Source organism: Ursus arctos, unplaced genomic scaffold (genome assembly GCF_023065955.2).
Source record: "Ursus arctos isolate Adak ecotype North America unplaced genomic scaffold, UrsArc2.0 scaffold_9, whole genome shotgun sequence".
In the NCBI taxonomy this organism is placed as follows: domain Eukaryota; kingdom Metazoa; phylum Chordata; class Mammalia; order Carnivora; family Ursidae; genus Ursus; species Ursus arctos.
This window is the reverse complement of record NW_026623111.1, coordinates 77,283,859-77,301,588: the sequence shown is the minus strand read 5'-3', so window position 1 is coordinate 77,301,588 and position 17,730 is coordinate 77,283,859. Positions and strand designations below refer to the sequence as shown.

Genomic DNA, 17,730 nt, shown 5'->3' with positions numbered 1-17,730 from the left:
CATGTGTTTTACTCTAATCTGCTGAGATACACATTTTTTTCTATAAAACCAATGTCAAAGGTGGTCATGAAAAGCTCAAGCATCAAAGTGAAAGTCTACTTTTTTGATAGAAAAGAGAAGGAGATGCATCTCACATAAAATATTAATCAAATTTAACTACCTAATGGATTTATGAAAGCTAGTCCTTGATCAGTGTGAATGGGCATATCCATACTTGTACATCATTGCTGATATTATAAGTTGCATCTATTTTTATTAGAAACAGGAACATCTTTAGGGAAAGCAGTACTTGAACAGTCTTTACCCAGCACACATTTAATATAGAACTGCTTTTATGTGAGACAAATTTAAGCACTATAGGGGTTGAAAATACTTTCAAGGCATTGTGTCAACCCTACTGTTATGGGGCAGCTCAGTGATAAGACCAAACATGGGAGGGGAGGCTTCAAGGTAGACAGATACTGATAGATTTATTCACTCTTTCATTAGCTCATATATTTATTCATTGATGGGGCTCCTGGGTGGCTCAGTTGGTTAAGCGTCTGCCTTCAACTCAGGTCATGATTCTGGGGTCTTGGGATCAAGCCCCACGTTGGGCTTCCTGCTTAGTGGAGAATCTGCTTCTCCTTTCCCTCTGCTCCTCCCCTCTGCTCGTGCTCTCTCCCTGAAATAAATAAATAAAAATTAAAAAAAATATTCATTGATCACTTATTGTGTGTAATGCACTTGCCATCACTGAAGATACTTTGATCAATGAAACAATACTTTCTCAACCTTCAAGAACTGTACATCCTATGGGAATGATGATATTAAACAAATAATTGAAGACTTATTTAATTGCAAGTGTAACAACCACTGCAAAGCTAAGAGTGGTGTGTTCTGAAAGTGTTATTACTGGAAACCTGACAGAGCTAATGAATTGAGGGAAAGTTGAGACCCAGAGGATGAGCAAGAGTTAGAGAACAAAGCCTATAAGTCTTGGGTCAAAATAAATTTTGAGAGAGATAGTCTAATATCCTGGATAATATACTAGAAGTGAGTTAATTATTTTACAATTTTAATGCCCTCAAAGGCAGAGAAATGTTATGACTGAGATTACTAGTTGTCAACCCCATATCTATTCTCTTTTTTTCCCCTTACTAACAGAACCCGATTTTATTTGAAGAACAATGTGCCTAGCTAAAACAGCTACTTTTTTTCAGGTTCTCTTACAGTTATAGGGTAGTTATTTGAATAGTTTTAACTAATGAAAAGGAAGCAGAAGTTATTGGATTTGGAAAGTTCTTCAGAGAAACCTGTTCGATTGTTAAACATATTTTTTTGCCTTTTGTCCTTTCTCTCCATTTCTGAAATAAGCATGTTATAGCTAGAGCTATGCAGTATTTTGAGGACATAAGGATGAAGTCTACAATCTAAGAACCATACAGGAATAAAGCATGAAAGGGCCTAAATGTCCAATGCTATTGTGGAGCCCCTGTGCTCCTGGATTCTTAATGTCCGCTTTTTTTAACTGAGAGAATAAAAAAAAAATTCATCTGTAAATACATAAGGCAAATAAAATCTTACCTGAGGAATCATCAGATAGCTGTAAATCCTCTCCCTGCTCTTATATCGATGAACAAAGAAATAAATATTCAAATAAATGTGACATATTTGTTTAATGAGCTATTTATATATTTATGTGTCTATACAAATAAGTATACAGTATACTTATGTTTACGTGTTTATCCAAATAAGTATATTTATACAATAAATAACAGAAAAATTGAAAAGTGAAGGATATCGTTTGTAGCCAGGGCAATCAAGAATGGAAGAGGCTCTGCTTGAACTGGGTTTTACAATTGTAAAGTTACCTCCAAACTTAAAAAGGCTTTCGGTGCCAAAGAGAATTTTCTGAAAAATTTTCCCATAGCACTCAGGAACCAATGCACTTTTCCAGCAGAATTTGGTCGTGTTAGTCCAATACCTTTTTTGCTACTGTGATGCCGATGGTTTGAGATGGAAGACCTAAGTTTGAAGAGACAGTACAGTTGTCAGGTGTATTTTAGGGCCCATAGCAGGATTGTTTCGGTAGTAAAGAAAAGAAAGGGATAAAGTGAGAGAAGTTACAATCTATAACTAATGATTGGGAGAGGAAGGTGAAGAAAAGTGAATGCAGCTTGGTATTTTCAGGTTTGGTTAAATAAGGAATGATTGTAGGTAGGTGAGAAAGGATAGATGGTAAGGGTAGTTGGGGAAGGGAAGATAAGGAGTTTTATTTGAAGGCTATCTGAGGATAATGAAGTGGAAATGTCAGCAAATAACTGGAAATCTGTGATTCAAGTGTGAATTGTATAATGTTACATTAGAGAAATTAGGTGAAATCAGTGGTTTTATTGTCTACATGTTTTCGTCTGCCAGCACTTTTTATTATTCTTTACTGAGCCTTGAGTCTCATGGTATAGCTGACAATTTTAGGTCCTTTCATAAAATAGCATTAGGGTAAAAGTTCTTTTCTAGTATATCAGGAGATTATGGACAATAAAATCAATATTTTCTATTCTTGCCTATCACTTACAATTAACAGTATATTTGTATCTGTATTAAAATACTTTTTGTTCTAAAATAACACTTATTCTTTCCTAAGTCAAATATTTAAAGAGGTGTGTGTTCAGGATGATGAATGTTAGGAAAGCTGAAAAAATGGCAAGGGTAACCATATGGTCATAATTATAATTTGTGATAGGCAAAACAAAGATAATTTGATAATCATCTGAAATGCCTTTCTTCTCCATAAACCTAAAATTAAGCAACTTGGATAAGCATATTGGTAAATTGCTTGTTTTGTTTTGTTTTTTGCAGAAGCTTAATTTTTAATTTTTTTTTAGTTTCAGAGGTAGAATTTAGTGATTCGTCAGTTGCATATAACACTCAGTGCTCCTTTCAAGCGCCTTCCTCAATGCCCATCACCAAGTTACTCCATCCCCTCCAGCACCCCTCAGGTTGTTTCCTAGAGTTCAGTGTCTCGTGGTTTGCCTCCCTGTCAATTTTCATCTTATTTTATTTTTCCTCCCCCCCATGTTTATCTGCTTTGTGTCTTAAATTCCACATATGAATGAAATCATATGATATTTGTCTTTCTTTGACTGATTTATTTCACTTAGCATAATACCCTCTAACAATTTACATTATTGCAAATGGCAAGATTTTGTTCTTTTTGATGGCTGAGTAATATTCCATTGTATAAATGGCTTTAATCAAAGTTTTCTGCATATTCAGGCAAACTTCACTACACTTATGGCCCATAATTTTTTTTACTATATATATTTGATTAAAGATTTTGATTCAAAGCTTTGATTGAAAGATTCATTGAAATCTTCCTAATTTAAGTCTTCTTAACTGATAAGCTTCATTATAGAAGAAATTCCAGTGATTTTTAAATAATTATGTATTTGAGATTTTAAAATAAAATTTTAGACTGGAATATACTTAGGCATGAAATAACAGCCAGGACAATTTATGCAAAAATATAATGAAACCTTATTTTAGCCAAAGCATAGTTAGTGGTCTTTATTATATTATGCTGTCTAACATTTTACTTATATAAAATGCTGTTAGATCTGTTATATATTGCTGTGGACTCATCCTTCTAGTGACAGTTTACCTGATAAATACCGTGAGATAAAGATTCTACTCTGCCTTTGTGGCTCTGCACTTGTCGCCCTTTTGAGTTTGGTGTTGAGAACCTGAAGGTCTGTTTTATTTCTTCCTGCAATTTCTACCCTCTGAAGTTTTCAGCTTTACTCTTTAGCTTCCTACCCCACTCAAGTTCAAATATCTTGAAGACGAGTCTTGTATTTGGGCATGGGAAGTTTTGCAGAGGCTTCAACTTGCTTGACAGAACTGAATAAAATCACAAAGTGTATGAAATGGTTTTTCCAAAACATAAATGGGGTGACCTGCTTTCCTTTGAGGCTGGTTAAAACTAGTGATTTTTTCTTTTTAAACTGCCTGGGATACTGTCCATGTGATTCTCAACATCTTAACTACTTTTCATTGTTGTTGTTCTTTGGGGCTTAAAATACTGGAAGCTTTCCTTTTAAATAGCCAGTTGACATCTCTCTAGGCAAGGAAGATATCACTGATGGTTACAAGTAGTTTCACACCTAATAGAAATAATAATGCTAATGACAATGATGATGGCAGTAGAAGGAAACACTAGTGCTTGTTATGTATCAGATACCATTCTAAGAATTTTACATATATCATTTTAATTCTATGATTATGTCATTTTTTGATAGGGCCTGGGTTTTCCAGATGAAATCAGGACACCTTGGATTTACCTTTATTTTGCATTGAGGCATAGCTTTTATTTCATCAGACATTTTACCACATTTTCTCAGTTTCTACTTGCTCTTGTTGCCTCTGGGAGCTGGACAGAGCTTCTAGCACTGCCAACCCCTCACTAGAATGGAATTTTTAATGCTCTGTATTTCTTTGAATACCTGGCTGCCAGTTCAAAGGCTGTCATTTAAGCCTATGACCTAGATTCATGTTCTAGCTAAAAAATTTGACCAGGAGGATGTGAATCAGGCATTTTTAGTTTTTGTGCCAGATCTCAGATACTGCTGGAAAGTATGTGGAATTTTCCAAACACAGGAATAGAATACAAATAACCAGGTTAAAAAAAAAAAGGCATGAGAAATGTCTATCATATCCACTCATCATGTGCCTTTCCTATTTTCTGTGATATATAAAGAATCACCCACAGAGATTTGATGGTCTTACCTATACATACTATTTTTTCCTGAAATCGTGTTTAGAGTACCATCTATAAGTATTGTTTAAACTAATGCTCTTAAACAGTGTTTCAGATTTGTCTTAGTAACCATTTGCCTAGAAATTGACTTGAAATATCAATCTCTTGCTCAGACAAAATGAGAATTGAAGATGAGTAAGAAGAGCTTAGAAACATTGATAAAGGACAGAAGCAGGGAATCTGTTTTCAGAGGTGCATGGACCTGCTATAGGAAGAGATGACCATGAACGAGGGTAGTGTATCTTCACTTGGTAGAGGACATGGCAAATCTATAGAAATTTAGGATAAGTAGTTTGATGAATTTTCCTCGGTGGGAACACACTATTTTAAGAAAACTGATCACTGATGAAGTTTCTTATCTTTGCTTCAAGGCATTAAAAAAAAAAAGGCATTTGGCTGTGTGGCAGCAGCCAAAGCCATCAATCATATATAGGCTAGGCATTGGAAAAAAGAGTAGGTGGTGACACCAGGCAGGGTGTTAAGGAGGCAATAACTATAATAGCTTCACATAAAAACACTAAAATGTATAGTAAGTACAATCAAGATCTTTGCAGAGTTTTCCTAAACACTCTGAATATATTGTGTGCACTCAAGATTTCTTTGTGCTTTGGTACTGTCTTCCATTTTCCTTTCACATATCACAGAAGCAGCCCAAAAGATCCAGAAGTTATCTTTGAAGCTACTACTGTTATTGCTTATATTCAGCGTACCTTTACTAAATATTCTGTTGACGCAGGCAAGACGAAAACAACTGCTGACAATTTTAGCTGACTTACAGAATGTGGCATTTGGTGTTTGACACCGCACTTAAACCAGATATGTGGGGTCTCACGTAGGAATCTCCTCCCCTCGTACCCTTACCATATTTAATGATTCTTTGCCAGTGGAAGATAATGTTGTTGGCATATGCTTGAAGGAGATAATAAGGGCGTGAGAAGCAAGAGAACGTATGGCTCCTAGGTGGACTTTAAAAGTATGATTTTTCAGTATCCAAATTTGTTTAACTTACTTGAAACATTGAAATACTTCCCTATTAACCCAAACCCTGAAGTTCAGTATTGTTTTTTGCATTGAAATTAACTTTTGTGGAATAGTAAGATTATCTAATGCTTTTATGGACTTAGGTATCAATCTAAATATTTTACTTGTTTAACTCATTTAATTCTTATAACAACCCTATGATATATGATATAAATACTATTATTTTCTCCACTTACAAGTGAGAAAACTAAGAGTCATGGAGTTTAAGTGGCTTGCCTAGGGTCCCTAAAAAAGTAAGGAGCAGATACTTGAAACCCAAGAAGTCTAGAGCTAGAGTCTACACTGTTAGCCACAAGAGTGTCCTTGCCTACTAGAAAATCATTAAAACTTGAAAAGTTTGGCTTTTATATATAATAGAGATGAACAGATATGAGACATAGAATATGTTACATTTTAAAATAATTTGAGGAAAATGAGTTAAAATTTTTTTCATTGAAATAATTAGCTAATAGTTTACAAGCATTAATTGTACAACAAATATATATTTTATATTTAATTGAGTTTAGAATTATTATTATAGTTATTAATTTCCATGTGGTTTATGTTGATGAAAAATGTTAATATAACTGTAGAGCATATAAACAGCCATAAATGATGAAAGGGAAAGCCTTTCAACTTAATTGGAATCTATTAAAAATGAAATAAGCAGTCTCAGTTGTAGAATAAGTAAAGTGTGCTCACATAGAACAGTATAGCGGAGATAGTGTTGCTGCTTATGAAAGCAAATAATTACTCTCATTCCTGTATGAAATTTGATTTTCATTATGAAATTTGAAACTGAGAGTTTGATCTATATTATGAAAGCTATTTTTTTAAGAATATGAATCTAAATTTCATAATTCTATTTATTTTATCTTAAATTTTGACAAATTTACAGTTTCATTAGGAGGGTATAAATTTAGGGATATTCTTTTAAATTTCTTTTTTTTAAATGATTAGGAGAATTTTCATATTTTTCTTCTTACACCATTGCTTAGTGTGTACATCTGTGCTACATATTTTTAGGTATTTTCCATGTAAGACATGTTAATGCTCATCCATTGAAATTCTTTTAGGATATTCCAGCACCTGGCAGCTATGATGTTCAAAAATCATATGAGATGTCCCAAGTTCAACATAAATACATGCCGCCTCGTAGTTTTGTGGCTAAACTGAAACATGCCTCCTTTCTTAGCACAACTCCTCGATGCCTAGAAAAAATGACTGATGGACCAGGTAAGTACAGACTGTTGTTTTAAAGCTATGGGGAAAAAAATCTAAGGTTTCCATTATTAAGATAGACAATTATAAACATTCCTTTATATTTACCATGCCTCTTTTAAACATACAAGACAAAAAAGATATCTGCTTATCAGTGAAAGATTTTCAATTTTTTTTTCAACTGTAAGATCTGTTTGGAGTTTTATGTCTCTTAATTTTACCAAAGACCATCTTACGAGTTTTAACTTAAAGCTAGTAAAGTCATTTCCTCTTAGGGAAAAACCTAAATTCTTAATATGCTAGAAGTGTTAGAAGAGAAAGGCACATTACTGTGGTTTGTAAGATCAATCATATACAAGACACACATCATGTTATTCTCATGGAATTATTTTAATTTTTCTCAAGTATCAAGAAAACATCCATGTAAAAAGATAAGCATTTATTTGAGGGGGTTAAAATTCTAAAAGCAATTTTGATTTTTAAAATTGGAATTAGTTCAGCTGCTAGAAATAGTGTTCTTAGACTAAAAATGAACGCAATAACTTTCCTTAGTAATGAGGATAAATCAGTTAAGTGTTATTTCACACAGGAAAACTAGATAGAAAATAGGAACCATAGTTTCAACAGTGATTTTGAAATGTATTGCCACTGAACAACCAAACTGTTGTAATGACTCTTTATGAGAATATGAAGAGAAAAAAATGAAACAGGATGGAGAAACTCGTTCAAGGGTTTCTGATGAAAAACCCGTCAGCAAATGAGAATACTCAGAGAGCCTGTGATCCATAGAGGCTTGCTTTGTTTTTCATTGTCTTTCAAGAATCAAGTATATTGCCACCTTAAAGGTCTGTTGTAAGTCAAAATTTTAACTTTTCTTATTTTCTTTTTCTTCTCTTGAGTTACTGTACCATTGCTGATTTTGTCAGGTTTTAGCTTTGTTATCAAGTAGAATTCAAACCCCTTTGGTGTGTCCCTGACCACACTCAATATGTGGTCACCCAGAAGCGATGCAGGGAAATTAGTTCTTTTGAAGTTCTGGTACTATCATGGTCACCGTCACCGAGCACAATCAAATAATAAATAAATATTCATTTCAGGGTCTCTTGAAGTAAATTATGTTGAACTTCATATTTTCTGAAGATTATTTTTTCTCTCTGCCTTTACTGTTCTCTCCGTAAAAATTACTGTAGTTGGAAGGTATAAGAGTTTCAGTTAGATGTCAGGATTGGCACTGTGACTTTTCATTGTTTCAGTATTTCGCCTAGGGCAAGGAAATTCACTAATTGTTTTATTAGTTTCTGTTTTACAAAATTCAGAAAATATTTGCCACCTACTTGGCTCTCATGAGAATACTAAAGATTAATAAGAGTGTATTTCAAAGTCATTTTCAGAAGCTCTGACGCTCCTTAGAAGTATAAAATCTTATTATAATATGAAACATATTTGTTCTTCTTGTCAAGCCAACACTAGCTTCTGAAAGAATTTGGGAGAGAGGAATATCTTCATTATGAAGATAGTTACTATTTGGAAGTCAAAGACATAGTGACTGTCAAAGTCACTACACAACTGTAGAGTAGCCAGCTTGCTAAGCAGGAAGTTTATCACACTGGTTAAACTAATAACCCATGGTTTGCCATCCTGCATCTTAAAAGTAGTCTATAATTCAAAGAAATGATAGCAGAAAACCCACATGCATCTATAATAAATACATTAGAAAAAATGGATTTCTGAAGGTACTACCTGATACTATGATGTATAAAATTTGATTTCCTCTGACATGTGCAGATATTGTAGTAATTAGAATTATTCATTCTTTTAAATTTAATCTACTATTTAAGGTATACCATTCAAAACATGTCTCGAATATAGATTCAATAGGTGACCAGGGCCAATTCAATTAATATCCATGCTTCATTTGGTAATTGAAAATAATTTCCATTTGTCCTAATTCTCTTACACTGATCCAATCAAGGAAGAGATATTCAGGTGTGATATTATCAACTCTCTAAATAGATTCCTCATTTCTCATTGATTTTTACTTAGGCTAGGTTTTTTATTAATGAATATGACAAAGAATTATTGATTCTTTTTAGTATATACATAGTAATATGGTTTTCTGCTCTAAAATGAGAATAGTCCATTTCTGTTTATAATTCTTAATACCATCTAACTTAATATGTTAAGTCTTGTGATTTAAAAAAATCATTGTTATATAATCAAAAGATACAGGGATAATAGTTCTGTTGATTATATGCTGTGTGTCAGTTTTTATCCTATGAATGATATCCTTTCATATCATATCTCAGAATTAAATTAAGAGAGAAGTGTTTTTTTCAGGAAACAACAGGTGTTGGTAAGGATGTGGAGAAAGGGGAACCCTTTTACACTATTAGTGGGAATGCAGACTGATGCAGCCACTCTGGAAAATAGGTATGGAGAGTCCTCAAAAAGTCAAAAACAGAACTAACTTACAATCCAGCAATTGCATTACTAGGTATTTACCTGAAGAATACAAAAATGCTAATTCAAAGGGATACATGCACCCTGATGTTTATAGCAATGTTATCTGCAACTACCAAATTATGGAAAGAGCCCAAATGTCCATTGACTGATGAATAGATAAAGAAGTTGTGATACACACACACACACACACAGAGTGGAACATTAGCCATAAAAAACAATGATATCTTGCTATTTGCAATGGATGTAAATGGAGCTAGAGAGTATTGTGTTAAGTGAAATGAGCCAGTCAGAGAAAGGCAAATATCATATGATTTCACGCATATGTGGAGTTTAAGAAACAATGATCATAGGGGAAAAAAAGAAAGACTCAAACCAAGAAACAGACTTTTAACTATAGAGAACAAATTGATGGTTACCAGAGGGAAGATGGGTGGGGGATGAGTTAAATAGGTATGGGGATTAAGGAGTGCACCTGTCATGATGAGCCTCGGGTGCTGTATGTAAGTGTTGAATCATAAAATTGTACACCTAAAACTAATATTACATTGTATGTTAACTAACTTGAATTTAAATAAAAACTTGAAAAAATATTTTTTAAATCCTATTTTTTGTCGTTTAAACATTGATAATTTTATTTTACCTTAATACTAATGGGAAGGATCTTTTTGGGCTATACATCAAATATTTTATAAGATAAAATTATTTTATGTTGTTATGTGTGTATATACATATACACATAAATGAAACTATAAAATGGAATCAATTTATAGAGCATGATAGGCATATCCATTCCTTGAGTCATGACATTACTAAAAATTCAGTAGTTTGCCTTATAAAACTTAACATGTATATTGTTATCTTTATACCTATAAATAGAGTAATTGGCATATTAAAATTGATTACTGGATATTTTACATTTGTAGTTAAAGTGTTAAAAAATGAGGTTGCAAATGATATGAGTTAGGAGTTTGGTTGATAAATGAATAATAGTCTTATGGGATTTATCGACTTATAGGGCATTCATTCAATCACTCAACATATTATGGTGATATATTTATTTCAAATTGTTTAGAGCTTTTATTAACAGCATGGAAGTAGTTTTGTTTTATTCATAAATGAAGTCTTTGCATATATTTAAGAAAGATTAAACTCATTTTCATTAGTCTAAATTAAAGAGGGAAATAGTACTTTTGCAATCAGTATAGTTTAGACCATTAAATGTTGTGTAACCAATGAAAACACATTAGAAAAATTTAATGAAGAGATTATTAAATGAGGTGCATCACATTATAAAGCAATCTACTCTTATTGCACCAAGTTTTAATTCATAGATATGTAAATGATTTTGTGATTGATCCAGCTCAGGTAAAGTAAAATTTTTTGTTAAGTGGAAGAGGGCTTAAACATTACTTTATTGCTCATATTGACCTGGTTTTGGACATTTAGAGGAGGGAAATACTCAGCAAATTTAAAAAGAAAATGAATGAAAATATGAAGTGTGGAAAACTGGGGGCTCTTATACAGTGTGGTGGAAGTATAAGTTGATACCAGTGATTCTCAAGGGCAGGCTGGCAGAATGTTTCAAATATATATGCCATTTAACCCCAAAATCCTACTTCTGAGATTACCCTAGGGAAACAATTAATGATAAGCCCCGAATTTAAGCATCAAGGAAATTCACCAAAGAATACTAGTAATGAAAAATTTAAAATGTACTAAATGAAAGAAGAATGGGGATTAGTTCATTCTCATACATCAAATGGATAGAATCCTATGAAAAATTTTAACATGGTATATATATTTAAACCTGGTGACAAGATAAGATTTATTTGATTAGTCATTTAACAAATATGCACTGAGAATCTCATTTGTATTCACCACTATTCCAGGGCCTTGAACAAAATATAGACATTGTTGTTTCATAGAGCTTAATCTGAGGTATGAGACATTTAATGGATTAGACATTTAATGGAATAAAAGAAATAGATCAATAGATTGATAGATAAAAGAAAGGAAGGAAAAAATAAAGAAAGAGAGAAAAGAAGAAAGAAAAAAAGAATGAATACCAGGTGGTTATAAAGAAGAAAAGTAAGAGAGAGAAGGAAGACCGGGAGTTCAGAGTGGGTTGAGCATAGTTTCGAAGATTGTATCAGAGAAGGCCTCATTGAGAAAATAATATATAAGTAACCTCCTTTGATTTGTTATAGATTTTGCTTTGCTTTTCAGTTTTTAGTTGTTTCCTCTAAATGAATGTACATTTCTTTATAGTAAGTAAAAATTATTTTAAGATTTTTAAGTGAAGAAAAACAATTGAAGTTTAAAGCATAATTTTTATTAAAATCAAATATTTAAATGAATGGATGATTCCACAGCATATGTGGCATATAAAATAATATTTGAAGGCCGAACATTAGAAGTACTGAGACTTACTTTGTATAGAAAATATAGATCATTTCTCATGAAAATAACATTGTGATTTCTGCATCACATTCCCACAGGAATTTATTTCAGGAAACAAATATAATTTATCTTGGAAGTTAATTGAACAGATACCATGTAGCTAGTTTTGTTCACTTTTTCAATAAACATAAGTAATACCTTTGATATAAAAATCAGTGTAGTGTGAAAACTAATTATTTATTCTATTTTCTCAGTGGCTTGTAATATTATAGCCTCAGAAATGCTATAGAGTTTATCAAAATGCAGTTTATCCCTCTTGCTGTTAACCTAATGCAGTAAATACGTAATTTTTGTTGCTGTTTTTCTATAGCTTTCAGAAATGCTTTTGAGATGTTAAAATGCAAGGTGATTCTGAGTATAGGCAAAAATAGATCAGATCAGTTTTGAGGATTTCTTGATTCTATATCTTTATTTAAAATGATAGATGGGTGGTTCAGTCGGTTGACTGACCTGAGTCAGATTCCATGCTGAGTGTGGGGCCTGCTTGAGATTCTCATTCTCTCCCTCTTCCTCTGCCCCTCCCCACTCAAAAAAAATGATGGAAATGTTATTATTGAAAATGAACTAATTTTATTAGTTTCAATCTCAATTTTGTTTTATTGGGCATTTTATATATATTTCAAGTAAATTCTAATAATTTATGCATAATTTGCAAATGATCATATTTATTTTAAAAATTTATTTATTTATTTATTTATTTGAGAGAGCTGAGCAGGGAACCTGACTTAGGGCTTGATCCCAGGACCCAGAGATCATGACCTGAGCCGAAGACAGAGGCTTAACTGACTGAGCCACCCAGGTGCCCCTCATATTTATTAATAGGCATATATTTTAGGCAGAATTATCTATGCATAGTATATTGAGTTTTTGGAGTTATTCAGTTTTTGAATGCTAAAGAATCTTGAAGACTATGGGAAAAACTTCATTTGAGAAGGAGAGAATAAGTATGCAGAGGGCACAGGTAGGAAAGAACTGGTACACAATATTTTAGAACATAAAGGATAATAGAATCAAAGTCTGATATAGAGTTATAGCCTTAAAGTAGAAAATGGTATAAAGGTGTAAAGAATAATTGATGACATATGATATATGTATTTTATATAGACAATACATAGAGGAGAGCTTATCTCAAACATTTTGTGGGTAGAACTTTATATAATGGAGTGAATTATAAATGGATAAAACAAAGAGTCCATACATTTAAAAAATAATTCTATTAGCTTGGAACTAAGGGGATAGACATAGTATATAAAATAAAAAGAGGCCTTTGGACTTTCAGATTTCTGTAGGTAGGAAGTTGGCTGAAAAGCCACCTAGTTGCAAACATGGGCTACTTTTCATGGAAAAAGAATGACTTAAGAGAACAGAACCAGAAACCCACAGGATGGAATCATGAAACATACTGAACAACTCCTAGGAATTAGAACTGGACCCTAATCTAGGAACTGGCAACATGTTTTCTGCTGAATTTGAAATGCCGTGAGCCTATGACTACTATATTCTTTCTGTTTTTCTCCCTTTGAATAGCTGTGTTGATAGCTTTTATCTTTTGTCTGTTCTACCATTAGTCTGTAGGCTATCTGTGGAGCAGTAAGTTGTCTCTTTAGGTGAAGGCCTTTAGATTGAGAAGAATGGTATTCAAAGGGTTGTACTAAATCAGAGGAGTTTCATCCACATCTGAACCAGAATGCCACAATAGGATGAAATTTGGGAGTCTTCATGGTAGGTTTGCTTGTATTTTACATATGGGAGATGTGAAATGTAGCCAGAGAACGGACTATGGAAGATTGGGTTTTCCAAAGTTTTTGCCACAATATAGTTCATCCTATATGTTCTTCACACAGTGCAGAATTGACACTGCTTTCATTGAGTACTGGAGTTTATTTCCAGTTCCCTGGTGAACCTGGTGAACCTTTGGTGTTGCTTCTATAGAGTGTGGCAGAAGAGTTGCTGTGTGACTGTTGAGGCTAAATCATAAAAACTTCATGCACCCCTGGATGGTCCTCTCAGAATGCCTACTCTTGAAAGTAGCAATCCTACCAGTGCAGCCAGGGAGAGGTCCATGAAGAGGAAATAGGCCCGCAGGCCTAGCTCACAGCCAACATCCAGCATGGACTAGCCAGCCTTGTAAGTGAGTGGAAGTAGAAACAGAACTTCCAGTCCCCAGTCAGGCTGCCCCAGCTGTCACCCTGTACTGCTAAGATGAACCTTTTCCTCTGAGTCATGACTGAAGTGCAGATTTTTGAGCAAAATAAATAATGGTTGTTTTTGAAGCCACTGGTATTGAGGGGTAGATTTTTATGCTGTAGTAGGTAATCAGAACAATTTCCAAGTAGAGAAAGACAAATGAAGGCAGATAAAGTTAGTGCTAAGTAAAAATATGGAATAATTGGACTGGTTAGACAGGACAAGGCTTCAGTATAGTCTCAAAGGTGATGTGGTCCAAGAATAGGAAGTTGATAGTCTATGTAATTAATGAGTTGAAGATGTATTCATGCCTACAATTGAAATTGAATAAAGAGTAAGTCTAAGTCCAGGATTAGAAAGGCTATTAACAGTAATATTAAACTATCTAAGAAATATTTGATAGGGTAATGTAATAAAATGATCCATGTTCTGAAATCATGTAAGAAAGTGGGAGAGAACATTATAGACAGAGGAAAATCATTCTATTTAGGTAAGTTAATGATTAAAATTGACATGTTGTATTTTAAATGAAAGTTTTAAGTTTTCAAAGCATTTCACATATATTACTGGATTTTCACAACTGGGTTATGAGTTAATGATCGCTGTCTTTATAAGGGAGAAAGTGGAAAATCATATAATTAGAAAAGGAAAAGAAAAAATTTGCTTGTTTTAACACAGTTAGAAAATAGTATAAACAGGAATAAGACCCAGATGGTTCATTTTTTTGTTCATTCATTCATTCTTTATAAAAAATACTTTTTGAGCACATACTATGTTTCAGGCACTTCTATGAATAAAGGAGTACTACTTAATCCTTGTCCTCAAATCTCATATCAGCAAGGGAGAAAAATGTCTACAGATAATTATAATAAAAATTAATTATTAGTGTTCCCTACATCACAATTGTTTCCAAAATCACATACAAATTTATTGGCAAATGGGTGAATTAATATTATTTGAGAGTGAAAGTCCAAGATTGGTAAAAATTTGAATTATATTATTTTCTTCAAATTAAATCAATGGAAGGAAATAAAAAGCTAAGTACAGTAATATCTATATTATAGAAAGACATTGGAAATAAACTGCTAATGATAGACTATTTGACATAATACACAGAAGTCAATGGAATATTATTTGAGGATGAAAAATCATAGTGTTTTCTACTGCAGTGCATGTTTCTTTAGTGTGAATTAGCTCATATAATGTTATTTAAGAATAGGGCAAAGAAATCAGTAAAACTCAGAAATTGTCTTGGTTCAAATGTAGTTATGTTTTGAGGCAACAAGTATCAAACTTTCTTGTGATTAAAGAGAAAGACTTAATGATATATGAAGAACTTAGGGAAAATAAGCCAAAAATTACACAATTGTGCCTTCTTAGTGATCAGCTTGTTACTGATCTGCTATACTTTTCACCTTTGAGGAAGCTAAAAGAACAGATAAAGAGGTTGCAAAGACATTTCTCTTTGTATGAAAAACGAAACCAGCCACATACCCCCTCACAAAACAAAACAAAAATCCCAAAACAAAACAAAACCTCACAACAAAAATCCTTGATTCATCAAGTCTTCACCTCAGGTCAGATTTTTATTATTTTTTTTCAGATTTTTGTTATTGATGGAACTTGTTTTTATTAGGAGTGAATGACCTCAAAGACCTAGGTCTTGAGAAAAAAAGAAGCATAATCTCTAGAGTTAAAGGCTGAAAAGGATGGGATGATACTGATGTCACGTGGGGATTTAACTGTACTCTTTTTAATGGATTAGAACACTATCTGTTGGTATACTGGTTTCTAAGTTCTTTTTTTGTGTGTGGTAAAATACACATAACATGAAATTGATCATCTTAACCATTTTTAAATATTTATTTATTTATAAGATTTTATTTGTTCATTTATTCATTCATTTTAAAGGGAGAGTGTATGTGGGTGGGGGGAGGGGCAGAAGGAGAGAAACAGACTCCGTGCTGAGTGTGGAGCCCACCCCAGGGCTCAATCTCAGGACCCTGAGATCATGACCTGAATCCAAACCAAGAGTCTGACGCTTAACCAACTGATGCACCCAGGTGCCTCATTAACCATTTAAAAAAAATATTTACTTATTTATTTGTGAGAAAGAGCGAGAGAGCATGAGTGGGATGGGCAAAGGGAGAGGGAGAGAGAATTTCAAGCTGATTCCATGCAGAACACAGAGCCGGATGTGGGGCCTGATCCCACAACGTGGAGATCATGACCTAAGCTGAAACCAAGAGTCTGAGGATTAACTGACTGTACCACCCAGGCACCCTGATCCTCTTAACCATTGTTAAGTGTGCAGTTCAGTGGTATTAAATACATTCACAATGTTCTGCAACCATTAACACCATCCATACTCAGAATTCTTTTCATCTTGTAAAATTGAAACTCTATACTTAGTAAACAATAGCTCTCTATTGCCTCTCCCTGTCCCTAGCCCCTATTAGCCTGGGAGTGGATGAAGGGCCCACTGCTGTGGAGAATGTAAAAAAGAATGAAACAATCTTCATACTTTGTTCCCCAGTATATACTATGAGGAAGTGAATCTTAAGGGAGAAAGAAAAAAGAAATTGGGGGAAGGGTTAATACAATCTTTATTCTGTTATAATTTTAATTCTGAGTAACACCCAACTGTGTCACTGGCCAGACTACTACTCTAGGTTCATGTCTGGTTACATATTCATCATAGTTTCTATATTGTTGGTTGAAAGAAGTCTAACCGCACCAGGCACAGGTTGTGTTAGTCTTTGATATACCACTCCAGCATGAAAAGATTGTATTGACAATAATGTGATATTTAGCATTAGGATAGGGGGAGAGGATTAGAAAGAAAGGAAGGAAAGATGGGAAGGGAAGGAGGAAGATAGTTTTTCTTGACCGGGTTGAATGGTAGTAAAGTGTAGAAATGTGTGTGTTTGTTGGAGAGGGGATGTTTCTTCTAAGCCCAGGGAATATAATCATAGAAATTAGAATCAAAGTGTAAAATGTTATTAACTAAATAACAAGAAGGCAAGGTTAAGGGAATAGAGGGAGATAGGAAAACTGAAGATTGTGATATTCTTGAAGTGGTTCTACTTTTTATATGTAATTATTACAATCTTTGTGGTCAGAAATTATGATTTTGCAACTGTTAATTTTATACCCCACGAATTAGAAAACCTAGTATCTACTTCAAGTTTAATCATTTCCATGTAGGATAATGTTGCAGTTGAATACATGAAAAATGTGTTTCAGTCAGATATAATATTCTTTTCAAGCAATTCATGTCTACTTTTGTAGAGCCAATCCTCTTTGGAAATGCTACACAACTGTTCTAAAATTAAGTTAGAATTCAGAGACTTGGAACACAGAAAAACAACTCTTTTTATAATAGAAAATATAATAAATTTTAAAAATAGTTCAATGTAGGATTATTATATAAAGTTATATAAAACGTATCTAGACAATGCTGTAAATTTATTGAAATTCAACATTATGTTATGATAGTTTTATATGGTAGCTTTACAGAAAGATTATATTATCTAATTTCTTATACTTATTATAACTGCATTTCAGTTAAAACATTTAAC

General features: G+C 33.2%; 1 protein-coding gene across 1 annotated transcript in view; it reads left to right on the top strand.

The window, feature by feature from the left end:
- STPG2 (sperm tail PG-rich repeat containing 2) overlaps positions 1 to 17,730 on the top strand; it is a 295,285-nt gene that overhangs the window by 211,305 nt on the left and 66,250 nt on the right. The window contains exon 9 of the mRNA XM_048211740.1: positions 6,895 to 7,054. Coding sequence (XP_048067697.1) covers positions 6,895 to 7,054 — 160 coding nt within the window. The remainder of the gene's footprint in view (positions 1 to 6,894; positions 7,055 to 17,730) is intronic.